The following is a 26,970-nucleotide window of genomic DNA, read 5'->3' on the forward strand; positions in this document are numbered from 1 at the left end:
GCTTTACTTACTGCCTTGATTCTGCTCTCTAAATCTAGCTAGTAAAACACAACCTTGCTAACACACAACAATCTAGCTTCCCTACTGTTCTAAACAGAACAACCACAAAATGAAGCCTAGAGAGTCAAAGCAAAAACCAAGCACTCACCGCAGATACAGCGCCATGTCGCAAAGTCCATCTCACCGCTGTCAGCCAGTTGTCAGGATTGGGGGCTCAATCCCATCGTCCGTGGTCCTTTGCCAAGATTGGAGTACGGCATGAATTCGAAGGTAGCTGGCCCATGCCGGCGTCCAACTTATTTGCGCTGAGATCGTTGATGAAGTGAAGAACTGTTTCTCATCGAGAACGAGGAAAAGGGTTTATTTACAGAAACTAAATCAGTCTAACATGACTGCTCAAGAGAAGTGTCTCAGTCTAACATGACTGCTCAAGAGAAGTGTCCTCAGCATTCGCACAACCACAGTTTTTATACACTCGATCCGCCGGTCCTACGACGCGGCGACTGTTCGTTTACTCATCACCAACTCGCCGCGGCTCTGCAGGTCAGTTTACAGACACAAAGGCAACCGCGCTCTGATGCCCGACGACGGCGTTGGCGGGGTCCCGTTCCGGGAACTATCGGCGCCGATCGAGGGTCGCTCGTTGTTCCGTGCTAGGCCGAAGCGTGAGACGCACCAAAATACGTCGTCCCCACGGCAGCTTGTCCCTGCGTGTCAAATCAGCTCCGCGTTGGGGAACTCCGGAATCATTGTTCACACACGCCGAACTAGTCCCGTCACAATGTCGATGGGGCGGGTGGAAGGCGGCGGATTCCAGCGCAACGGCCGCTTCTTTGAACGCCTCCCAGCTGCAGCGACGGAGAGGGAGAGGTGCGCGTCGTGTCGCCCTGTCGTAACTGTGTGGCAATCTTGTTTCGCAGCTCGCCATTCTTGACAACATGCAGTGCCGTCGGGCCTGTACGTGCTCGCGCCGATTGTTCCTCTCGATGTTATTGTCCTGAACATTGCTCGAGGTGCCGAGTAGATGGCGTGCCGGCTCGTTTGCCCACCCACACTGCCGTCGTTTCCGGGCGACACCTTCCCGTCTGACCAGCGAGGGACGACGAAGTGGCCGCGGCGAAGTGTCGTCAAGTTTGGCCGCGTCACTTGGGTATATCGGGCCGCGCCGAGGGAAATCGGAACTCGGTCGCCTTTGTTATTTCTCGTCACGCGGAGTTGATTCTTTAGGGAAAAAAGGTAGCCGAGGTCATCGGGCTGCTGAGCGCACGAGGTAGCGGGATCGAATGCCGGCCACGGCGGCCGCGTTACGATGGGGGGCGAAAGCACCCGTGTGCTTAGATTTGAGGGGCACGTTGAAGAAACCCCGGGTGGTCGAAATTTCCGGAGTCTGCTACTACGGCGTGCCTCATAATCAGATGCGGCTTTTGGCACGTAAAACCCCGTATTATAATTTTTTAAATATTAGTTGAGGCCGGTCGCTATAGCAATTAGTAATTGTATCGATGAGTTATCCGCACTTCGCTCCAGCGTGTAAAAAAAAAAAAAGCTCCACCGTATAGCTTTTCTTGCGTCAAGTTTCGCCGGCTTAAATGGCCACTTTTGAGGTGTCAAGCTGGGCGTATCCCATTCGCGAGCCTTTTTGCGCGCTGCTTTTAGGCCCCGCTGCCATTGTTGCGGGATGTGGTTCGCGTCCCGCGCTCTGTGATAGTTGGTAGCAGCGCTGCGAGCAGTATGCCAACGGGCTCGATAGCGCCGAGAAACGGTTGGCGAGGGGGCGGAGACTCGCCGCTTGTCGTTGGCAGTGCGGCAAAAAAAAAAAAAAGGAAGAAGACAGCGGGCCGGTCGTGATGCAAATCTCGTGATCCCGCGTGCGGTCGTGCGCGCAGGCAGGCGGTGGCGCCGTGGGTTCGGTGCCCGACGGGCGGCGTGTGTGCGTGCAGCCGCCTGCGTCACCCTGCCTGCAATTAGCGTGGCGGGGAGGAAGGGGGGGGGGGCACGAACGATGCCATCGGCCGCCGTGCGCGACTCCCTTTCCCGCCGGGTGGGGGGAGCGAGAGGGGGACCCGCTTGTCGCCCGCGCGGTGGGTCGTATAGCTTTGCCAAAGTTCTCGAATCTCTGCCCCTCTGCGCGCGCGTGCGGTGATTCAACGCCCGATCCGATTATGCGGCGTCAAAGCTCCTACGATGCGTGGGTGTCTTGAGGAGGACGCTAAAGAGAAAGACAATCTGGACTAGTAAATTTCGCTTCTTAAGGTCGCTCTTACGGCGGGGAGAGTCGGTTGATCGGGCCACCAAAGGCGCAAGAAAGGAGTGAGGCCGGCAGTATACTGTGCGTATAGTTACGCTTCTGCACAACCAAATCAGCCCCTCCTAGCGTGAGAGAGAGAAGCCAGAAATGACGCCAAGAACCAGAGAGAGCAGCGCCGGCCTTCTTCAAAGCTCGCCGTGGCGTCAGTGGATTTCGACGGTGCCCGGTGAGGCGTGTAGTCAACCTCTTATCGGTCGATATGGGCTACGTTCCAATTTTAAAGATATACGCGAAAAAAAAATTTGTAAGAGGAACTTTGGCGGTCATCTTCTCTTCTAATAATCAACCGATCATCGCGACATTAGTGAGGATAGAGTTTTGGCAGAATACTTAATTGGCAGTCTGCGCTAACTTGCTGTTTGTTTTTTGTGTCCCCTCTAAAGGCCACTTGCCGCGAAATTCTGGGCCGCGTGAAAGAGTCTCGCTTCGGATAGTGTACACACAGAACAGCCTCCACGCAGGGGTTTTGCGTTTGAAACTCGGGCGCAAATGCTCGAAAGGCTTGCGAAAGGCTCGCAAATGTAGACGGTTTTGATGCCGAAACGTGGGAAGATGTGCACGAACCATTGACGACTATTGTCAATGCAAGTCAATAGCTGAACGCTTTTTTGGAAATCTGCGTGTTCGCTTTATTAAAGTACAGGGACCGAGGTTTACGTCCACTGTGTACAACGATGTGTCAGACGGCGAGCGAAAGGAGAACCGTCCGTACAGATGGCAGGAGCCGAAGAAGCTCTTTCTGAGAGCGAAACTACACATGGCTAGCCGATTCGTCCGTCCGTCTAGTCACCTGTACGCGGGAAACTCCTCCGCACAACTTCGTGCGTATGCGCGAGAAAAAGAGAGAGAGAGAGGCGCGCGATTGGCTGCGCCAGTATGACGTCGTTGCTCTCCGTCGCAGCCTGGCGGGTGCGCCCTCCGGCTCCGGAATAGGTAGGCCACGCGTTATGCGTACTCCCGAGGAGCAGGCAGCTTTCGATGAGCAACGCCGCGAGCAGAACCGGCAACGAACCGGCCCGATGCTGCAGCCCGGGCACAATAACGGGCCCGTGCAGCCGAGCGTAAGCCTCAACTGCGTACCGAGGATCCGGCAGCCTAGCGAGCCGTCGTTTAATCAACCGTCGGGATTAACCCAGTGGTAAGCACCGGGAGCGCACGTTTCAGCTTCGCTCGTTAACCATCTGTACGGAGTGCTTGGGCGGTGATTTCTCTTCTTTCTTCTTCTCCTGGCCTCGTGGCAGTAGACGCGCTTGCCGGTGCACGTCATATAAAGAGTACAACGATGGCTGCTAGAATAGGAATGGCGCCCCTGAGGGCGTGTGTTTGTTGCAGCGGGGGGACGCTTAGGTAGCGTTTGTTGTTCCGTTGCGCAATTCCGTATGTATGAACGGAACCGTTAACGAGCACACCTGTATCGGTGCCTTTCCTGCAGCCGCCGCATAAGGAGGAGGGGGGGGGCAGTCCTTCCCGTGCGCTGTGTATACCACGGTGCACGCGTGCCTATACAGGCGCGGCTGTTCTCTTTCACGCGCGCAATTCTGGATGACGATGCTTCGAACGCATTCAGAATGTTTTGAACGGAGCCGAAGTTCTGCCTTCGCGTTGTCGCCCATCGCTGTATGTTGTTCAAGAATCTCCGGAATGTTCGCGCGTGTTTAGTGAAATTTGACGAAATGTTTATTTTACCTTTGAGAAGGCCGTAGAACTCGTAGTTTGTGAGAACCACGTTCGCGTCGGACGTCCTTTGGCCCGACACATATTGTTTTGTTTAGTGATACCTCAAGGGTCCCAGTAGGACATTACGTGAGTGGTAGGCACGTAAGCCATGCGCTTTACAAGAAACGCCGCCAATAGCCATCGCCGGAAGTGATGCACTACAGAAACCAGCTAGTCTTTCGCATCACCTTAAAAGCCTCCGAGCTTAAAAAAAATCTCGGAGGCGATGCTCTGGCAATTACGTAATATCCGTTAACCACCAGGTGCGCGCCTCGTCTGCTTAGGAGGCTATACAGAGGCTGCTAATAAGACTGCCCGGCAGTTAGTTACCGGACCCTACGGCGTTGGCAATATTGCTTCGTTAGCATATACTACATTCTTAAAAATAAAGTTAGTAAATAACTGGTAAGTGCACGCGTTTACTAGATTGCTATGTATTTTACTACTTTCTCGCTCGTTCTGTACTAGCTAGCTGCTAGCGAAGCTAGTAAGGGCTGCGATATTACTAGCCAGAAAGGCTTCATAGTAGCTTTTACAGAGTAACTACTAAGCGACTACGACCTCATCTGACCTTTGTGTACATGTGTGTGTGTGTGTTCTTGCGCATCGTTGCTTGTTGAGGATATTCTTACCCGGAGTCAGTGCGTTCTAGTGTCCCTAAAAAACATTAGGTGACGCGGTTCAATTTTTCTTCCATATATATTCATTGTTTTACTTTCTTAAGCTTTTACAATACCATCGACTTCGTATATGCCATTGGAAGCGGCACTTATAAATCGAATAGCGAGGCCCCATTGCATTGTTGGTAATTATATTTCAGATGCGTTAGTAACTGCACTACCGAGGTAGTGTTTATGGTTAGTATAGTAAGTTAGCGCTTTTTAGTTTAGTGAAAAGTACTAACCATCATTTTACTACCTGCACTTACTAAGAAAGTAGTGTTTTTTGGGAGATGTAACGTGTTAGTACTCAGGTAATGTGACGACCTTCTTTTTTTTTTCTTTTCAAAAGTGCAGTCATTTCTATCCGAATTAAGCCTATACGTGAAATTTCGTCGCAGCTCTCCTTTGAGGAGTCTGGGGACGAGGTGGACAAATTTACGCGCACTGTTAGATATGGAGCTGTTTCCTGCGCCTACTTCGAGTTCCCCAGACCACATCGAATCGCACAGCTAATTGAGAAGCGCAGAAAACACGGAAAGCACATTCCAGAGGAGCGCCCGAGCAAACAAGTTGAAGGTCACAAGTTCACGAGCAAAGAAGTTCGTACGCCGCCGGTGGAGCTATTCAATGCTTGAGTTTTCCAGAAAGCGAGGGGATAGCACAGCATTGTTGGAAGTAAAGTGGGTGCCAAACCAAGACGGCGGTAATGCGCCGTGACAGCTGGACGTGCCGGGAAGGCCCAAGCGTACCTCTTCATCGCCTTTGAAGAAGACATTTGCTACCGCTGCGCGGCCGTAGCACCGGGAGCAGGTGGGCCCTCGGACAATGGAGCATGAGCACCCCCCCCCCATTCTCCGCCTTGGAAGAAGCGCATTGCAAGTCTGCGAGGCAAGACCGCAGAGAGCCGCCGGGTGTGACAACGCGATACGGGCGCCAACCATTGGCTGAAAATGGCGTCATCTGAGCGGACTCTCCCATTGGCCAAACATGACGCGACTTCCAGTCCACGAAGGGTTTAAAAGAAGCATTCCAGAGAGACCAGAGCATTCCCGCATTCCCTGATTCACCTCTCTCGAACTTCTTGCCGCGGGCCGCAGCGTCCGAGTTGCTGCTGGCCCGTAATGACTGTACGACCGTTAAATGACTCCCACCTCTCTGTATATAATGTAAAATAATTACTCCCAAGTTTGGTTTTCATCCCGAAGTCCGTCCTCCACCCCTACAGCACACGCACGCACACACGTATGCATGCACGCGCACTGCTGTACTGTAGAGAGAAAGAAGAGTGCATTAACGCCGTTTGATGTTTGATGAATGACGTTTGATGCTCCATTCGAACTCTTTAACGCGCTGCAGAGGGTCTCCGCTTGTCCGCGTCCATGGTGTGATATAGTTTTCGGCCACCGATTCCCGCCCGGATAAGTCGAGCGCGCCGAGACCGCGCTCATGTTTTGAACATTCGTGTGCAGGCCGGCGGGGCGTAGTGGATAGCATAGCCTGCAGTCTCGCAATCCGCGGTATTGACGACTACGCGCCGTCGCTCTCGTCTAACGGGCCTTGACCGCTGGCTGTGGTTTCAGCTGCTCTGGCGATTCGGTTCTGGAGGTCGCTTCCCGGCCGCATTCGCGCGGGGACCGTAGGTATACGGTACGACGGCCTTCGGGCTGGTGCAAACGTGAGCGCAACGAGGGGCGACGAAAGACAAGTCTCGAAACGCGGCTCGTATCCACCATGCAGGGGATGAAAACTACACGCCGAAAGGACCAGTGAAAGAAACAATAGAAAATTGAACACTGGCTAGCATAAGGACAGCGCAATTTTTGATTAAGCATATTTCACAAAGAAGCTAGACAGCCTGTGCGCCTCCATTCGGCACGCCTATCAGCAGCGTAATTCCTTTGAGGTGCTCATGTATGAACTTATGCAGAGCTACTATACGGTAGACCGGTGGCTGGCATCCCAACAACTTACGCGCAGCAGATGACGATGATGTCGCCGAGAGAGTTAGCTGCCTGCCTGTCTCGTCGGTCGTGTTTTGTCGCGTTCGAAAGAGTGCTGACATTTCGGTCCTTTGCTTCAATAGATGGCCATCGACCTAGAAACCACGGAAAGTACACCTGCCAGCCAGCCAGCGCTTTAAATAATTTACTACGATAGCTTTTCTACGAACGAGTTTTGGTTTCGTTTCCCACGTGTTGTGACGTTATGACGCAGAATGACGTGGCCACTTGGGAGCGGTACATCCTGGTGTTTTGCCACTCGCTCTGGATCGTTCGGTCGTCTGCTGTGCTCTTTGCGCGACCCCGTGGTAGCAGTATAAGAGGAGACAGACGCTCTTTTCTAGTTCCTTTCCTCCATTGTAGCAGTATACGTTGATTTGCCTAAACTTCGACCTAAAGAGGAAGCTTTACAGCGGGGGCTCCAGTCTAAATACCCGGGAATGGGGAGTTCGTTTTTCTCGGCAACCACTGCACCCAACTTGACGAGGTGACTTAATGACTGTTGGGAACGGATTCTCGATTCAGGCCTCAGTTTGTTAATAAAGATTGTCGAAAATCACAAAATCTCGAGAACATACCTGTCTCTTGATCGCACTTCTGTAAGCTTCACCTAATAATACTTCTGAAGCGTACATAATTCATGTATATACCGCTATAAAATATACTATCATTATGGGAGCAGGACGTTTCCAAAACCCTCGTAAACATTGTAGCAAATTCGCGTAAGCTGTGAATTGCCGCATTAGATGCACCAACGGATGCACTTTACTGAACTGTGATGCCAGTTTTTGGCGTTGAGTGGCGGATTTTAAATTTCGGGCTTCTATTTTTCTTATGCGTACAAATTTTCTGAAATCTTTCTAAGAAAAATTAATAATGTGCTATGTAATGACAGAAATTCGCTAATTTTAATAGTAATGGGATGTGAACGTCGTTTCTTGTGATTTGTTATAAATGCTGTTTGTTATTCGAAAACTATTCGTAGTCTATTCGATATTCGATTCGCTTCTGGCACTATTCGATTCGTATTCGATTCGGTTTCAAAAATCCATATTCGCACAGCCCTACTCGACCACCGTCATACATACATACATACATACATACATACATACATACATACGTACGTACGTACGTACGTACGTACGTACGTACGTATGTATGTATGTATATATGTATGTATGTATGTATGTATGTATGTATGTATGTATGTATGTATGTATGTATGTATGTATGTATGTATGTATGTATGTATGTATGTATGTATGTATGTATGTATGTATGTATGTATGTATGTATACCGCGTGATCGACTGACATCCCACACTTGACAGACACACTTTTTCCCACCTTGACACTCCCAACGCGAACGTATTAAAATAATTCAAGTTAGTCCAGGGGTTCATTCACAAAAGCGCTTTTTCGTTTTACATGTATTTGAACAGGCGGCGTGCGAGTAAGCCCCGAGCTGAAGTTTCCTCTTAACTAAAATTAGCACTGATTGTGCAAGTGCGTCGAGTCTTCTTTCTTGCCTTCGTGCGTTTAGAAAAAAGAGTGTGATTGCTTGGAAATTTGTGAGCACACAAGGCGTAATGAGTAACACCACACATATGTGCGACGCCACGGTCTGTCTGTCTGTGTTGACGTAAGATGTAAATTCCTCTTAAAGCGCGACAGCAGTTAGGAGAGGGTTTTAATTCCTCCGTCGGTTATTGTGTTCTCGTCGGCCCGTCTTCTCATCCTCGGCTTCAACATAGGGCGATATACACATAACATTGGCGATTCTCAAAGTAAGCGGATCCCTTTCTGAACCCACTTGCTTATCTCTGATGGTATCTTCGACTGGTCGCCTGTATGCCCCGAAGCAGAGTCGGGCAGATCGGTCGTTTCCAGAGCTCAGAGGTAGGGGACAAGCGGGCAAGCCGAACGTGCGACTCGCTCTCGGAGGAAGAAATTGCTGATGCGAAGCCACGTGACTACTGCCAACGTCCGATGATTCGCCTATCCAAAGCTCCCGGCGCTGCCGGAAAAACCGGCGGACGTGCCGGCGGGACCAGCGTTCGTCGAGACGCCAGCATGCAGTGGCCTAGGTTGCCAAGGTTACGGTGGGCCGTCGCCAACAGCAGCGACGCGGCGCTGCGATGACGTTTCAATTTCGATGACTGCTCCGACGACAGCGCTCGGAGCGCCTTAGAGCGTTCGAAGAGGGAGGAGAGCAATCGAGAAGAACCAGCCGAACGCAGGGCGCGCACCCTCTTTCAACCAGCCGAAGACAACGCCGCTCGCGAGAGCGCTCCAGAGCGCTCAGAAACGACCAGCCGAAGGTAGCATGAAAGTCGCCGGCGCGGCGCTTCTTCCCGTTCCTCTGCCATGCGGTCGTGGCGGCCTCCCGTCGACGCCCAGCGTCGAATCGTTTTTCCGACCATCTGTTCCATCTGTGCCGCAGTCGTCGCGGCGACGTGATTGGCCGCCACTTCGCCGACCCGCAAGGGTAGCCAACCTCTGGCGTGACGTCAGCGCCTCTCCGTCCAGCTAGCGATGTCTGGATACACGACGGCATTTCCCTCCCCCGGTGATCTGTTTTCTGTCCGCTCGCTGCGCCTCCATGCGCGCCCTCTCCTCGCTATTCTGCGTGTGGAGAAGACCTGCCTCCAACCTCGGAACCTTGGCGAAAGCGGCAAAGAAAGCTATTCGCTGAAACTGTCCGCAACCGCATCGCCTGCGCTGCCGACAAACCACGCCCATATAGCGAATCCGATTGTAGTACAGAAGGGGGCGCGTTTCTGTTCTGCTTATTCAGCGCGTAAACCACAAACCTGCGTACTATCTATTCACCCCGTATAGGTGCCTCTAAAGCATACTTCACCGCGTGATGTTCAGCGGTTTCGTAATAGACGTAGAAGTACACACCTACGCTGTTACAGCACCTTAGGCGTCGCTGTACTAACACAGCCGAATAAGCGCCTAAAACAAAACGGCATATTACCGTCGCGGGGATTCGAACGCACGCGCGAGCTGTGTGCTTGGACGTTGTTTTGTACCGAGCGATGAACGAGAAAAATGCCACTGTTTTGCACAGCTTCCCGCGACTTATTACTCTGACCGCAAAACAACCTCACCAGTCGCCATGATGAAACGTATAGGGGAAGGAAGTAAAATTGAACCTTCGAGTTTTTCAGAACCAGAAGGAAAAAAGAAATAAAAAAAATGTCCCAACAAAGACTGAAGTATCGTAATGCTGTCGTGAGAAAAAGCTGCGAATGCAAGTTCATGCTTGACAAAACAACGCCAGAACAGACGAGGGCAAAGAAAGGTAAGGGTAGGTCTAAAACTTCTTTTTTCTCTACGCCAGTCTGCATTGTCAAGTATGAAGGTTAATCGCCGGCTAACCCATGTTTCTCTTCTACTGCGAGCTTAAGGTTCGTTAAATGTAGACAATTAATCTCAAATGACTCAATAATATGAGTCGGGTAGTATACGTCTCGCGAATAACGGGAAGCGCGCTAGCTCGCTTCTTTCGCTGGTCTATCGATCGCGCCCAACTTACTTAAGACAGCTGGCTTACTCAACAGAATTCTCAATAGTTATGGATCAGTTTCATCTGTTTATAGTTTATCGCTCCCCTTTCTTCTTCTCCTCACTGTCATAAATATTATTTTCCTTTTTATATGTGCAACATAATCTAGGACACATTTGCATGGCCAAATCAGGAGTGGGATCAACCTCACAAACAGCATTTAGCGCGTGGTAACGTTCGTGCTTGATACCTACAAATACTGTAGTATACATCATAACACTGAAGAAAAAAAAAGAACGCTTGTACGCTGGTATAGTAGGTATAGCTGGTATAGCAGAAAGATTCGCGTGGATAACCGGTCATATGAACGTAAAATATTGCACGCAATAGTTCTTATGAAGTAATGGCTACATGTTGTGATAAAAAAGATGTCATGCGGCAAATCATTGCAATCTGCTGGTATTGTAGGGGTTGAAGGACGGACGTCGGGATGAAAACCAAACTTGAGAGTATTTATTTTACATTATGTACAGGGAGGTGAGACGTCAAGTACCAGTCGTACAGTCATTACGGGCCGGCAGCAACTCGGACGCTGCGGCCCGCGGCAAGAAGTTCGAGAGAGGTGAATCAGGGAATCAGGGAATGTCCCAGAATGCTCAGGTCTCTCTGGAAGGCTTCTTATAAACCCTTCGAGCACTGTAAGTCACGTCATGTTTGACCAATGGGAGAGTCCGCTCCGATGACGCCACTTTCAGCCAATGGTAGGCGCCCGTGTCGCGGTGTCACACCTGGCGGCTCTCCGTGGTCTTGCCTCGCAGACTGGCAATGCACTTCTAACGAGGAGAAGGGGAGGGCTGCTCATGCTCCATTGTCGGAGGCCCACCTGCTAATCCCGGCGGCGCACGAACTTGTTGGCACGTGAACTTGTTGCCTTAAACTTGTTTGCTCGGCCGCTCCTCTGGAATGTGCTTTCCTGCTTCGGCATTCCTCAATTAGCTGTGCTGCGATTCGAAGTGGTTTGGGGAACTCGAAGTAATCGCAGGAAACAGCTCCATATCTAACAGTATACATCAACAAATGGGAGCACTCGTAATTCTCTCTGTGTGCGAATATTGGTGTTCAACTGTGTGAATCATGATTCTGAGCATTTCTAGAAATCCTCTATAGGAAGCTATAGAATAACTAGAACGCTTTCAGATTAGAACGGCAGCATAAATTGTCGTTTGAAACGGCGGGGAGCGGCAGTCCGGAATGTCGCGACGCGACAGCGCTGTCCCGACTGTGTGTGTTTGCCGCAGTAGCTGCGATTCGTTGACCGCGGCATTTGCAGCGCCTTCGCCTGTGCGTGACCCGGCAACCAAGGGCCATTTCTTGAATGGCGTCCAGCTGTACATTTACCTCAGTTTGGCGAGGGGGGGGCGGCACATTCATCGAATGTACTCCTTAGCGCTGGAAAGTGTCGCCGCGGTGATGTCTTCCGCCGTGCGAAGTCGCGTCGGACACTTTCGTCGGCTCGATGTTTCGGGGAGACGTTTTCGAGAACCGATCGACCAGTATTGTACGGACGGTGCACCGGCAAACAGTAGAAATAAAATAAAAATATACGGGTAAGACGGAGAGACGCGATCTCCTACCCGTCGAGATTCGCCCCCGCAGCAGTGAGGGAGGGCCGCGTTCCCTATTCGACGAGGAGGGAGACGGGCGCGTCGTCCTTTGCGTCACCGACGGCGAAGCCGCTTCGGCCCGCTCATCTGGCGCGCGTTCGCGGCCGTTCACACGCGCAGAGCTTGCGCAATCGCGCCGCGCAGCAACCCCGGCCGGTGGCCCGGGCCGCAGACCCAGGGCTCGACGGACCCACGGGGTACGAGAAACGGGGAGGCGCGGGGGAAGGGCCGGCGGGAGGGCCGTTGTCCTCTAGAGCGTTGGCACCGCTCAGCCGCTGCCGCAGGATTGCAACAGCCCGTCCCTTTCACTCCTTCTCCCGGCCGTCGATGTCGTTTGAGCCATCGGCGCTCCTGCTGCCGCCGCCGCCGCTGCTGCTGCTTCTGCGACGGTGTGCTTCGTTCGTGCGTGTGAGAGCCATAGGGGAGGATGTTCAGAGAGGAGGAAACCGAGACGGCTGGCCAAGTCGCGCCCTCTCTCTCGCTCGTCGGCGTCGCAGTCGTCCGTGGAAACTGCCTCCGCGAAGGTCGTGACCCCAGACGGAGGACGCCCCCCGGCTCCCCCCTTTCCTCTCTTCTCGGGGGAGATGGGGAAGGGAGGGATGGGGATTTAGGGGTTGCTGGAGAGCAGGAGAGCAGCGGAGGCGCCTTTGCTCCCGCCGTTCCCCACGCGCTCTCCGTACAAGGCCCCCGTCGCGACGGCGGCGCGCGAGACTCAGACTGAAATATCGATCGGCCGCTTGGCTGGCTGTCGGGGCGTCCCGGGGCAGCCGGTGCAGACCCGCCCGCTTTCTTCTTTGTTTTCTCTCCTCGAATGTTCGGACCGTGTTCCGCGCGGGTTCGAGCCTGCGCTTCGGATGCCCAATTTTGACCCGGCTGCGGCGCGGCTCAGCAGCTGTCTGTGCGTTTCTGCCGATGGGCGCAAGGCGGTCGCCGGTTCGATCCTCGGCATTCCCACGCATGCGTAGAAGCTTGAAAAGAGCCCATACACCGAGGAGACGTTTGCAACTTGTAACAATTTTCTTTTTTTCCGTGGAGCGAATATCCGATCCCATCCAAACTTCAGCAGAAATACCGGGAAGTGTGAGAGTGCCCTCAATAGTTTAGTGGGATATGATAGCTCCTACGAGTCAGTTTCCGCTTACGATGTCACGACGCAGTGGCCGGCTCCGCGCTAGAAGAAACGCGCGAAGCTCTGCCGCGGATAAATGTGGCTCAGTGGCTTCGCGTTGCGCTGCCGAGCGCCAGGCCGCGGGTTCGGAGTGCAAAAAGAAAAAAATGGCTGTGGCTTAGCTAAGGTTAAGCCCAGGATGCGAAGCATACTAGCCTTTATTTTAGTTGTTGAACCACTGTTTAGCCTGGTGAACTGCTGTTGCTTGGCTATATTTGGTTCGGCTAGACGAAGAAACAACTCATGCGTTACTCTGCTTCGCCTTCAAGAGTGGAACGCGACAGCGTTCCCGTCCACCCGCCAAGGGGTGTAAGACAATGGGCTACGGCGCAGCGACTACGCGCCCCGCATTGGACGCGGTGAGCGTCGAGCAACGCAGCGTTCGGCGCGGCAACGAAATGTGCGCCTGAGCAAGCGACGCACGCCTGAGCCTTAGAAACAGCTCGTTTCTAAGGCAACACCGCATTCACTAGAGGCGCTTTTGTACCGCTTTGAAGCATCGTACTCGTGGCTCAGTGGTAGCGTCTCCGTCTCAAACTCCGGAGACCCTGGTTCGATTCCCACCCAGCCTATCTTGCAAGAGTTGAGCCAAAGCCACCTAGAAAATCAGTCTCTGTAGCACGCCGCAACCTTCGCTTCTCATTCCACCGAGCAGCTCTGTCTCCAGGAGCCATCTCACCTCGTGAGTGTCTAGCAGAGGCAAGTGCAGCTGCTTATATACCGCCGCGACGCCGCGAGCGACGGCGCGAGTTGGAGCCCCGTTTCTCCTCTGTCGTGACGTCATGGTGTCACGTGGTATTGAAGGCGACACCGCCGCGCCTGAGGAGCTGGGTTGAGCTCTCGTAATATGCTTCGCATAAAAAAAAACGAAAATGCTCGTCTACCGTACATTGCGTGCATGTTTAAATAACTCCGGGTGGTCAGAGTTGATCGGGAGATAGATCGCAAGGCCTTGTAGTAAGACTTCGTGGTCGTCCGAGAGCATTGCAGCCGGGATTTTCCTGCTGTACGGGTTTCTGGAAAGACATTCCCATCAGCTACGTCGGAATATTGCGACGCTTCCGACCGGAAAGAAGAGCATACCCACCACCACATCGAAAATTAAGTGAGTTAGAAGCCACCACCTTCCTCAGACTACAAACGAATACTTCCAGTGTCCATGGAATTATCGTGCAGCGGACGCACCCGACACAGTTCTCGTACACATGCCGATTCTGTGACGCGGACCGGACACCCTTCAGCGCACAATGTTGCTGTGCTCGCACCGCGATTAAAACACTCAAGATCAAGCTTCAGAATCTGTGGGAGCCGTCGAAGAAACCGTCGTGGGAGGCATATGTTAACGGCTCCGAGCTAGCCTAGTGGGTCAGCCAAGTGTGTTAGACCGGGCACGGGCCGCGGCACTATACAGCCAGCGGCCTACACTCGAACTGAGAGAGCCGCCCACCTGTAGGGTGAAGAACGAGTTGACACTCTCTCTCTGTTTCGCACAATAAACGTTTATTCTTCCTCCTCTCAAAGAAACGCGCTCGGCGGTCCCGTTAATTTTTTTTTTTAATAAGCGACGTCCGCAACTCTTGCAATGCTGCGTCATGATGTTGCGATAATGACGATTGCAGCCAGGACCGACATTTACTAGACCAGTTCTTGAAATGAAGAGATATCGGTGTTTTTTACCATTCGTATCTGTACACGCTAAACGTCGTCTCTAATAGGTGGGAGAGGCGTGTGGTGTAACTTCTAGGAATCGAAAATGTGTGTCTTCTCGAAGGCGAGAAGCCTGCGCTATGCATGGTCCCTATTTCCGTGCGCACTTGGAAACCGCGAGTGGCCTGAATGGCGATTTGGATACGCAACTGCGGTCGTCCCTCGCAGCTGTGTTTCGCAAGGAGGGCTTTATTTGCCTCTATACTATACGCTGTGTGTATACTCGCTGAAACGCACGCCCGCGTCTGAAAGGATACCTACAGAGAAAGCTACACAAGCCCGTGTCGTGTTCAGTGTGTGTATACCTTACTTCGTGTGTTTTTCTTTTAGCGCCAGAGACGTCTTTCAGTTTGTTTTATTCGCCATATACTATAGGAGCGCCACAGTCTCTCTTTTCTCCGTTTACTTCTTTTTGCTTGTCGGCATTTTAATTATTGGTTTTCGATCACACGGCCGGGCCTGAGGCTTTGCTGTCCGAAGGACGTCTTGGGTGCGTCTTTTTCCAGGCCTCTGAGAATTGAAAAAGAAAAGAAGAAAAGAGTGCCCGATCCATTACAGCCAGGAGCCTGCATCCGATCGACCCAGTCAATTAGTCGAGGAATCTGCGTTGTTCTCGGAGGTTCTCACCTTCGCTTCGCCCCTTTTACGAATGCTTTCTTTTTTGCATGCGCCGTTTTCGTGGACCGGTGCGGTCGCTGGTTCGTATACATGGACGGGGCAGCGGCACGGTTGCAAGCGTGTTGATAACGTTCTCGCGCGTCCGTAAGGCTCGGAGGAGAGGTCTTCCGTAGCCGATGCTTTCGTTTCCTTGTTACGTCGTGCCTCGTGCGATCACTGCAGTCTCAGTGGACGGCTGCTGTCCGAGCCCATTGTCTGCTCTTGTCTGCGAAACACTGGCGCATGTACCCACTGCGGGGATATTGGCCGAGATGCATAGGCGGTTTCCCGTGTGCGACTGGACGCGTCCAGTCGCATTATTTGTCGTCGTTTTGCAGGCACTCGCACGCTCGCACGTTTCTGGGATACACGCGGGCATTTCGTCACAAATACGTAATTGGCAAATATATCTGCAGAGTAGCTTCGTTTTCTGAAAAAAAAAAGATAACTACAGCGAGCTCGGGCGCTGGTGTCTACTGAAGCTGTAAGCATGATCGACATTTCAGAGATCATGACAGTGAGCGTTGGTACGTGGATTCGCCTAACTTGGTCCTTGTGACTTCAAACGGCTTTGTGACTGTATGATTCGACCCAGCTGCGAAAATTTACACACGCTACAATTCTCCGTGATTGGGCACGTGCGCCGCAATATTTGTGCTAGCATTTGGGCGTTTAGAACATTTAGATCGTTTGGAGATCTCGAGAGGTTCGTAAACCATACCGAATAATAGTGAGCGCAGGTCCTGCGTACTCGTCTCGTCCTTCCTTCCTTTCCCTGCTTCTGTTTTAATTCCTTCACTTGCGTGGTATTTTTTTGTTGTTGATATTTTACAATGGTGGTTTACGAATGCAGTACAAATGAATGCACCTTATATTTAACGTTGTTTCGGCCAGCCTATAGCTCTTAGCGCGAAAATAACCAAGGAAGTTTCAAAGTAATCCTTAATCAGTGTAATCCATGGGTTCGTGTCTCTTTAAATCGTTGCCGCTTGGTATCAATCAGCCATCCAGTCATTCAGTCAAACAAACCGGATAGGAATGTCGCCCCCCCCCCCCCCCCCCCCTCTTCAGGATTGTCAAACGCGTGCGTGAGCGCTGTCCACAGTATGCAGCTTGGCACATCCCCCCGTCCCCCCGGTATCGCAATCTCTGTCCGAGATTGCGATACCGTAGTGCCGACGACGCCAGTGCGGCATTTCTTGACTGACCTATCAAATTGATATATCTATGAATGTGTTTCCCAACCTCCGCGTATCTTGCTAAGTGCCATCCTTTCGCACCCTGAAGGCGTGCGGTATAGAGTATAGTTGCTACACCTTTGAAAAAAGTGTGTCAGTACTCCCCTAATTAGAGCAGCAGTGCTTTTTTTAAAACATATTGTGAGGGCGTATTTCTCGTAACTTGTACTATGTATACGCACATCACGTCTTTATGGTGCAATTTTGCAATTACGATATGTCGTCCCATATTATCTAAAGTTGACTAGTAAACTTTCCTCAATCAGCTTATAAATTGGCAATTGGTGTATACATTCGTCTACGCTCTGATTTTCGCTCGTTTCTCTCTCTCTCTTTTGCTCCAAACACACGTGCGTGCGTGTGTCGGTGGTGTGTGTGTGTGGGGGGGGGGGGGGGGGCTGCACCTATAAGACAGCACGGATACCGCAGCAAAAAAAGATACAGGTTAGCTTAGGCGCATGATAACCTAGCTTGCTTACATGCGCTATGAAATGTCAAATGTCTGATATGGTGGAGGAAAATAAGGGAAAGCGACCTGCTCGATATTTAGTAGCAGCAGTGAAATAAAAATAGACAGCGACGCGAAGGAAACTGCATAGCGGGAGCGCCTGAAAGGCGCTACCGCTATGCATTTCAGGCGCCGTTGTAGCACCAACACTAGCTGTGAACGTCTGGCAATCGTGCCCCTTGCGAATTTTATTTTAATGGAGCGCAAAGCTAAACTGGTATTAGGCAGCTTGGAGAAAAACGCCTTGTGTATAAACTGCGGGGCCTGCTAAAGAAATTGAGTGAGCTTATACTCTTGCCCAATGAACCTCCCTTCGAAGTCTTTTTTCTTTTTTAAACATTCTAATAGGTTGCTAAGAAAAGAAAAAAAAATGTAGAAAGAATTCATCTATTTGACTATTGTTCGTGGGCCTGTTTATAATCTTGAGGAGAAATGTATATTTTCATTATCGCCATTCTTTGTCCGGGAGTTATATTTTTCGAGGGAAATATGTTCGCTTTATTCTTCGCAGCCGTAATTTTCCTTATAGCAAACGCAGACGATACCTGCGATCCCTATATAGCGTTTCAAAAACTTTTTACAATGCATGCTTTAATATATTAGCCAGTGAAATTTCTTTTGTTTTAAAAGCGATGAGCCTTAATCGTCTGGGTCTGTTTAAGGTTTTGTTAGGAAGGCTTTTGTCGAGGCTCAATAAAGGCTGGATATTAAGATGCGATGAGCTCCATTAAGAAACAGTCGAATTTTTCACCTGAAACTGGAAAAATAAAGTACTCATAATTAATCTCAGCCAACGTATTCGTTTCTCATCTTAATAAACTGTTCTTTTCGTTCTTCTTTTTTTGTGCAGCTAGAGTAATGCATCTCCTCCTTTGTTTGCTTTTATTTATCCCTTCTCCGTATTTCACTTGCCTACTTAGCGCATTATAGCTGGCATGGTTGCTGGGCTAAGGAATGAGAGGAAGGAAAATGCTGTAATTTACTTACGTAGAAATTACTGGGCACAACCTTGGGCCCTCCATTTGTTTGTCTGCCAGAATTTTTACTTTTTTATTATTTGCAACAAATGTGAACTTTTGATCCAGGGACGGTGATAGGATGCGTAACCCCGTAGCCCCATGGGTAGTGGGGGGTCTGCTTTTGGATATACGTATTTGTGGATATTTGGGCTATTTGCGGGGGTACTTGTGGACCGCGGCAACGCGCTCTCCGATTGGCTCGAAATGCAAAAAATGGCGCAACTTGACGCGTCTAGAATTTAATTCCTGGACGTCGTGCGGCTTGCTCTTTCTTATGTCTTTCCATTGCCGGTCTCAGCGACGGATATATCTCGATCCTAGTATTTTTGTCGCTTTCGATTTCAAGCGCCTTATCGCTTCTTCGGCTGCGCTCCCACGCGGTCTGCGCTGGGCGTACGTGTAGGCGGTAGCAAAAGATTACGGGACACGGGATTTGCGGAAAATGTGAGTTTACGCGAAGCTGTATATGCAGCCACATATATATCACAGAATTTTTCAAAGATTTTGGATGTCGCAGATTTTGCGACCTACGCATTGCCCTGTTGAACTAGAAGCAGCAGAGTGGAAGTAGTGCATGGACATTTATTTGTCTAGCAACCCGCATCCCGCAAACTTTTGCGGCCGACTGTACGCGCAGTATTTTCGTGGCCGGAACTCTCACACGTCCCAGTGCACTTCGCCAATGGCCCTAGCCAGTGCTGCCAGATCGTCACGGGTTCTTTGCCTACGTTACGGGCGGAAATTTTCCTTTGTTTCCCTCGTTCAACTGGTAACATTATCAGCCTCTTCTCCCCCCCCCCCCTTTTCTTTTATTGCCTATTCAACATCAGCAATAAACACCGCCACTATCATGATGGATCACGCTTGAATAGTGTGTGTCAAATTGCGAATATCTAGCTTTCTTACACACGAACAAATTTATTCACGAAATGTTTTTGAACTGAAAAAGTTGTTTGTTTGATGTTCTGTTTAAACGAGTCATTTTCAGAGCATCTGTTGTCATAATCAATTTCTTCAAAGGTCGCCTAAAAGGAAATTAATGCACATTCGGCTAAGCAAGCACACAACTGACACGATTGAGTCCGACGTACGCTCATGTGTGGGTGGCAATCAGAAATAGTTTGAAACCCGCGTACAGTGCCTTGTTGAAACATTTCTTTTCTAAACCTCAGACATAAAGCGCTGTTGTCAGCTTTTCACGCATTCAAAGTGCAATGTTAATGCAGCAAGCAACCCGTAACAAAGCAGCTATACTTCCTGCTCCACATTTAGCACATTTCAAGGATCATACTTACTGCGAAAATTAAAGATAACACTCAATGTTCGGTTCTCCACACATGGGCATGCATGACCTTGCCAGACACACGCTGGCTGCAAAAAAAAAAGAAAAAAAAGAGTATGATGTTCCGGTAGTGGTCACTTTTCTTGGAGGAAGTAAGTCCTTTAACGAACAATTCTCCAACCAACTTTGCTGGAACTTCAACCTTCCGGCATCTAGTTTTACGTGCGCTGCAAGCTCACAGCAAGGCCGCTTACATGAATCCGAGGGGACAGAGAGAGAGAGGGGGATATAAAGAAGGCAAGTATGTTAACCACTCAAGAGTCCGGTTGGCTACCCTACGCTGGGGAAGTGAGAACGGGAAGAGAGAAAGGAACCCGTGGGAATGTCCGTCTTTGCAACAGTCCTTCTAGCGAGCTACCACAAGTGTAACCTAAGCTGGCCGTGCACAGGATGCTTGTATTTCGAAACTATAGCAAAATACAGTCTTCGTGAGGACTTAGGTCTGTCGGATTGACTTCAATTCGCCGCTCACTAACGAGTTATTAATGCCACGCTTGGTGCTCGGCACCTTAAAAAGGGGCAAACAACATTTTCGACCTAACTAAAATATTTGCCACGTCTTACATTGCCAAAAAAGAAATCCCCCTTTTCCCTCGCTCTCCTAATATTTCCCACAATATAGAAAATTATCCATGGTCTAGCAACACTGGCCCTAGCTCTAACATCTCTTTCGTTTACGCCGGGAGATAGTTCACGTGGGCTGGCGGTGCGTGCATCCAGACAACGCGCCACGCCCTGATCAGGGGACGTATTTACAACTGCTAGTAGGTACAGCGGAGCGTGGCACTTGCGGAGACGATAGACGTGTGCGCGCATGCGCGAGTAAGAGCGGGTGCGAGAGAAGAAATGTGGGGACTTTTGCTCCTTGAATATGCGACTCTGCCTAGGCACTACGGAGGAGTCTCTTAGCGCGTGTCGTATGCGCTTGTCCCTACAGGCGTGCCGGCAGAAGTCGTGGTAGTGCTGAACTTAGCGTCGGAAGTTGGCGGCTGGACGTAATTGTGTTTATTGAATCGTGTTTTTTTACTAATTGAATCAACGTGTCATTATTTCGCATTATTGGCGGCGCCTCTTGGACACCAAAGCGGCAACGGGGACATCAAAGCTAGAACCCGGACTGGTGCGTCGGTTGGGGCTCGCCGAGGCTTGCGCGTGACAGGGGAATATAAGATCGGCTGTCCTCTATTGCGGACAGCCAATTTTTTATGCGAACACCCCCTGGCACACTTCGGCCTCCGCGGCCCCAACCCACGGGCCGCCCTACTTCCAGCTTTGATTCCCCCGCTACCGCTTGGGTGCCCCGGAGATCCGACGCCGCCTGCTTTAATATAACCTCAGGTGCCCTCCTGAGGCCTCCGTTGGCCAGGGACATCTGCCCTCCTGGAGCAGTGCTTGGACAAAAATCCAATCCATCGTCGCGATGAAAATAGCGACCCGCGACTTATACAACACCAGTCAGAAGCTTGCCCCTTCAGGCACAGCGATCGCCAAGTCCGTGCCCACTGCCTCACCGCGCTGGCTCCCCGCGCGGTGAGGCAGTGGGCACGGACTTGGCGCAAAAACGTCGAGCGCCACGAAAAACGCTACGCCCTCTGTACCTACTAGCAGTTGTAAAATGCTCCCCAGAGCTTTGCACGACGGAAGACGGCGCGCTTGCTTCCCGCTTTCTTCCAGCCGCGATCTCCGGCTCACGCTCGCACATACAGCAGACGGCGTGCGGCGACGATCTTATCGCCCTTGGGCTTTATACTGAACCTCACGGCGACGCCTGAAATGCGCCTGGATTGTCCATCCAATTGCTAGCCCAATAATATGTCGTCACCACCGTCGCGAATTCCAGCTGCGCCTTGACCACGCGTCGGCGTATGTCACGGCCCTCGCGGCAGCGCCAAAAGTGCGTAGCTGTATGCCAAGCGACGCTCGAACGCGCGCGATGGCCGATAATAGCCCGCGCCAGGCGTCCAGTGTCCAGCCGTCACGCGCTTGCACCCCCCCCCCCCCTCCGTTCCTCTCGCCTCACTGCATCTCTTGACCTTTCCTGCGGCTTCTCGTTCGTCCCGTCGACATTGCAGCGCAGTAATTGAGAGACAGTTACTGCGCTGCACTTTACCCCAACCTTTCCTTCCCATCAAGAATCTCCTTCTCCTGCGGCTTCTCGTTCGTCCCGTCGACATGGCCGCCGCGCGCGCTCCGACGATTGGAGCGCTTTACGCTCCGGTGATGTTCGAGCTGCCGTCCGATGCCCACACTTCGCGCGTCCTCTTTCCAGCCCTGCCCGCTGCTTCTCTTTCCATTTTTTCTCGCCCGCCGCGATTTGTTTATTAACGTCTGCGCGTTGTCGCGCGTCGAGATTGTCTGTATCGCTGCGGGCTTGAAAATGGCCGTCTCGCCTGGCATCGACCCTGGTGACGCAGTGGTCGCGTGACGCTCGATCCCGACGCTCGTGACGACAGCGTACCGCGGCACGGCCAGTGGCCTTGCGGGGAGCGCGCGCCGGCGTACGTTGCCGCGAGGCTTGCGAGCAGGTGATTTAGTTTCGGCAGGAACCCTCGGTAAAGTTTGTCGAGCAGGGTTTGTGAAGGGATGTCTATTCAGTTGCGTCTTCAGCAGGCAAACTTCGCTCGCCCGTCCCTCTCTCAGTACATTCCTCCTCTCACAGCTGCCTCACCCCCGTTGTTCCTTTACACGGGATGGGCCCAGTTTTCATTACACCCTCTCTGGGATTGGCCCACAGTTTACTGTCACATTGTCGCGGTTTAGTTGGCAAAGAGTGGACTAAGCAGACAAGCCATAACCCGAACCGAAGGGCAAAGAAAGCATTGCTTTCATAAAAAATAGTGATCTGTTTAGTGCAACAACTTGACAAAGACGAAAAAAAAAGACAGTCACAAGGACTGTCTATCAACTGAAGCTTTAAGGCAAACACATGACCAATCAATACAACGGGGATAGCGCCAAAGTTGGGAAAATTAAATAAAACCAACACCTTGTAAAACAGCATCACATTCGTCGTGCGTGATTAAACCTAATTTAAAAAGTTACATTTATTCTGTGTTATAGTGATGGAGGGCTAACTTATGCATTTGTGTGCATGCTTACTTATGGATGTGAAAAGCTTCAGCTATCTTGTGCGTACACTGCTCTCTCTGCCTCATAACGATAGCATTACTGAACGAAAAGCGGTACGCAACCACAAATGCAACAGTGGGTAGTTAGGGGAGAGCTGGGTGTGCCCTCGAGTCCTCCCAATAATTTCAGAATTTTTTTTATGTAGCCACGAACGTTTCTATGGCATTCTGATTACAAAAATACTGTAGCAATCACCGACGCTGCAACACGGGGACGCGCCAAGGTTGGCGCTCTCATATGGCGGCTTGGTGCCAACTGTGACAGTGCGTGTTTGATGCGCATGCAGAGAACAAAGAGCTCTGTTATAGAAGACTGCTGGTCCTCTTGTCCTGGCGCTTCGCTGGGACCTCTCGGTTCCCTACAGTGGTGATTCTTGCGTAGGAGATGACCAACTGCAGCAACCTACCATCCTCAGGCAACCTTCAGCCTAATGCTACCATGCACCCACAGGATATCGCAGCTCTCCAGCTGTGCCTTCCCATGTTCTGGTGCAAGAACCTGCAGGTTTGGTTCGCCCAGTTTGAAGCCATCTTCAATCTGCACCACCTCACTTTGGAGACTTCTCGGTTTTGCCACTTACTTTGCAACCTGTCTTCTGAAGTGGCTTAGGAGGTGGTGGACATATTGGCTTCACCTTTGGCTGATACCCCATACTAGCAATAAGCAGAGTATTTCAGACTACACCGCGCTGCCTCCAGCATCTGCTTACCTCCTATTAGCTTGGAGATTGCTGCCCCTGCCAGCTGCTCAACAGCATGCGGCTGCTCCTAGGGACAGGCAACATCGACTCGAACGGTGCGCTGTTGAGGGAGATCTTCCGGCAGTGCTCGCTACAGTCCACCCACCTTGTCTTGGCCGCTGCAGCGGACTTGACCCTTGACCGCTTCGCCCAGATTGTGCTGATCGAGTCCATGTCATGACTTCTCCTTCGGTCGCCGCCCTCTCATCAACACCAGAGTCCTCAGCCACGTCCCGCTTAGAGTCCCGGATTGACCGGCTCGCCATTTACATCGGCGCTCTACAGATGTTCTCTTATAATCAATGCGACTCCTCCTCACGTCATAGCCGCCGTTGTTCTTCCCAGAGCGGCCTCGCTTGCGCAGTCTTTGAAGCTCGCCTATTTTCTGGTACCATCGCATGTTCCAGCACCGTGCCCGCCCGTGTGCGTCCCCATGCAACTGGTCAGGAAACACGCTGCTAGATTACTGACGGTGGGATGTGACCTCTCCTTCCAACCCAGACGCCATTTCTTAGTCATGGATCGCATTTGCAGCCTTTGCTTCCTCGCAGACACGGGTGCCGAGGTCAGTGTACTGCTGTCCTCAAAGGATGATTGCACTTCCTGAATGTATGCTCCATGCAGCGCACTCTATCTTCCATCACCACAAATGGTCTGCAGTCCCTAATATTTGACCTTGCCCTGCGGCGCACATTGCGGCTGGTCTTCACTGTAACTGATGTCAGTCAGCCCGTCCTGGGCTCCAGCTTCTTGACCCATTTCGACCTCGCCATCAGCATACGCCACCATCACCTGATTGACAGCAAGACGCGCCTCTCCATTCCTGGTGTTTTGTCGTCCGTCACTCCCACTGGCATCCGCATGCTGATATGACTGTGCTCTTACACTAGAATCCTCGTAGACTTCCCTGAGGTCACAAGGCCCTGCAATTTAAATTGGCCCCCCAGTTGCAAAGTAACCCACCACATTGTTATGTGTGGTCTGCCCGTTACAGCTCATCCGCGCCGCCTCTTCGGTAAGCGTCTGGCCATTGCTGAACGGGGAATTCAGTCACATGTTCCAGCTAGGTATTATTCTTCCTTCATCTAGCACTTGGGCCTCCCCACTCCATCTGGTGCCCAAGAAAGAACCTGGTGACTGCCGTCCGTGTGACGACTACCGGGTGCTCGGGGATTACACGGTCCATGATAGCTATCCCCTTCCCCATGTCCAATATTTCACAGGCCACTTGGAAGGATACAAGATCATTAGCAAAGTGAAACTAGTCAGGGGCATCACAGAATCCCCGTTGAGATTGCCGATATCCTGAAGACGACCGTTACTTCACCCTCGATACTGGCTGCGAAAGACGAGGAAAATAAACATGGGCAGCACCGCATGGTCGATGCACAAGCACGGCATGGGCAGTTCTGTTCTAGAAGCCTGTTACACTGGTCCTATTGTTCTGGCAGTCTCCTGTGACCCCACAGTTCCTGTCAATATATTACTTAACTTTTGATACTTAACTTTTGATACTTGATTACATGTTTTTTCCGTACCAGTACTGCCTTCTAGTGCTGACAATAGAGCCAAAAGCCAGTTACCAACAGTAACTCATCTTTGGTGGTGGGAGCAGCGCAACATTGGGCTGAACGTGGGTGACACATCATTGTCGACATTGGTACAACCTCCCATGATGAGTACTGATTGGGTTTAAAGAGTGTACAAAAGGTGGTGTTCTTTTGAAGCTTACATTTATACTCCACCCGGTCTGACGAATATAGACTTTACCACAAGAAAATGAGACTTTGTACACAGTGCCGCTATCATAGGGTGTAAACATGGAATCGTGCTTGATTGAACGGCCAACATTCTGATGTGCAGTGCCACCCTAGTTGTTGACTTTGTTCAGTTGTTGCGCTGAACAGATCATGAACACATTCCACCTTGCCCAGTTCTCACTACTTGTTTTCATAAAGGAATTATGCACTTGAAGGCATACATTTGAATGCAGTGAAGAAACATTGCGGGGGGAGCTGGCTGTCGAGCGGGCAGGGTAGCATGCTCATGTCCTTAATCTTGTCCTTGTCTGCCCCTTCTCTTGCACTGTGCCCACTACTGCAGGTGGCTATATAATACCATTTATCCTTGCATAGCATAATTCTGTAGAGAACAGAGCCGGTCACCGGATTATTTTTAGAGGCAGCAATATGTCTGTCTACACTAATTCCTTATACAGGATGTCCCAAGTAACTTGTGCCAAAATTAAAGAGTGTGTTTGTGCCATGTAGCTGAACAGAACCAAGGTAATTTTCTGTGCCATCGCTTGGAGCAAGTAGGACAATCTTGTTCTATTTTGCCTAATTACATAATTGTTATTACTTAATTATGAAATATTCAGAACTAAAGTGCCAATAAATATATTGTAGACTATCTTGGCTAATTCCTGATCCAGCTATCTGTTGCTCAATACATGCTACATAAGTTTTTTTTCAAGCCCGAAAGTAGCCTACAAAAGCCTGCAAAAAGGGTTGCACAACTAGTCGCATGGCACTTTTCTGTGTTTTTTTTTTAAGTTTATTTTTTTCTTCTTTTCGATGCTCAAGTGTTTTGCTTCTCCTGCTTGGGTCCTCTTTCGTGCCTGCAGCATGGTATAAACAATGCGTGGTAGTGCATCTCACAAATGTGGCTCCCTTGCTGTTGTTTTATGCAGGGGGACAGCTCATGTCGCAAGGCGAGCAGGAACTGGCCACCAAGATGCTCCAGATCCAGTCCAAGAGGTTTTACCTCGACGTCAAACAGAACCGCCGGGGTCGCTTTATCAAGGTGGCCGAGGTGCAGCAGGTACGTACACTTGGCGCTTGTAGATTGTGTCCAGAAGTGTTTGGCCAATTGATTCCTTACCAAGCCTGTCATCACCATCACCATCAGCCTGGCTACGCCCACTGCAGGGCCTCTCCCATACTTCTCCAACTACCCCGGTCATGTACTAATTGTGGCTATATCGTCTATATCGGCTATATCGTGTGGCCTGCGAACTTCTTAATCTCATCCGTCCTTCTAACTTTCTCTCGCCCCTGCTATACTTCCCTTCCCTTGGAATCCAGTCCGTAACCCTTAATGGCCATCGGTTATCTTCCCTCCTCATTGCATGTCCTGCATATGCCCATTTCTTTTTCTTGATTTCAACTAAGATGTCATTAAATCGTGTTTGTTCCCTCACCTAATCTGCTCTTTTCTTATCCCTTAACGTTACACCCATCATTCTTCTTTCCATAGCTCGTTGTGTCATCCTCAATTTAAGTAGAACCCTTTTCATAAGCTTCCAGGTTTCTGCCCCGTAGGTGAGTACTGGTAAGACACCGCTGTTATACACTTTTCTCTTGAGGGATAATGGCAACCTGCTGTTCGTGATCTGAGAATGCCTGCCAAACGCACCCCAGCCCATTCTTATTCTTCCAATTATTCCAGTCTCATGATCCGGATCCGCGGTCACTACCTGCTCTAAGTAGATGTATTCCCTTACCACTTCCAGTGCCTTGCTACCTATCGTTAACTGCTGTTCTCTTCCGAGACTGTTAAACATTACTTTAGTTTTCTGCAGATTTATTTTTAGACCCG

General features: G+C 50.8%; 1 protein-coding gene across 2 annotated transcripts in view; it reads left to right on the plus strand.

Moving 5' to 3' along the window:
- The window catches only part of Pur-alpha (Purine-rich binding protein-alpha), a 223,704-nt gene that overhangs the window by 131,150 nt on the left and 65,584 nt on the right, over nucleotides 1–26,970 (plus strand). For both annotated transcript variants that reach the window (XM_065446087.2, XM_065446088.2), the window contains one exon: nucleotides 26,063–26,193. In XM_065446087.2, the coding sequence (XP_065302159.1) occupies nucleotides 26,063–26,193 (131 nt within the window). The remainder of the gene's footprint in view (nucleotides 1–26,062; nucleotides 26,194–26,970) is intronic.

The sequence above is a fragment of the Dermacentor albipictus genome, chromosome 9 (assembly GCF_038994185.2).
Source record: "Dermacentor albipictus isolate Rhodes 1998 colony chromosome 9, USDA_Dalb.pri_finalv2, whole genome shotgun sequence".
NCBI lineage: Eukaryota > Metazoa > Arthropoda > Arachnida > Ixodida > Ixodidae > Dermacentor > Dermacentor albipictus.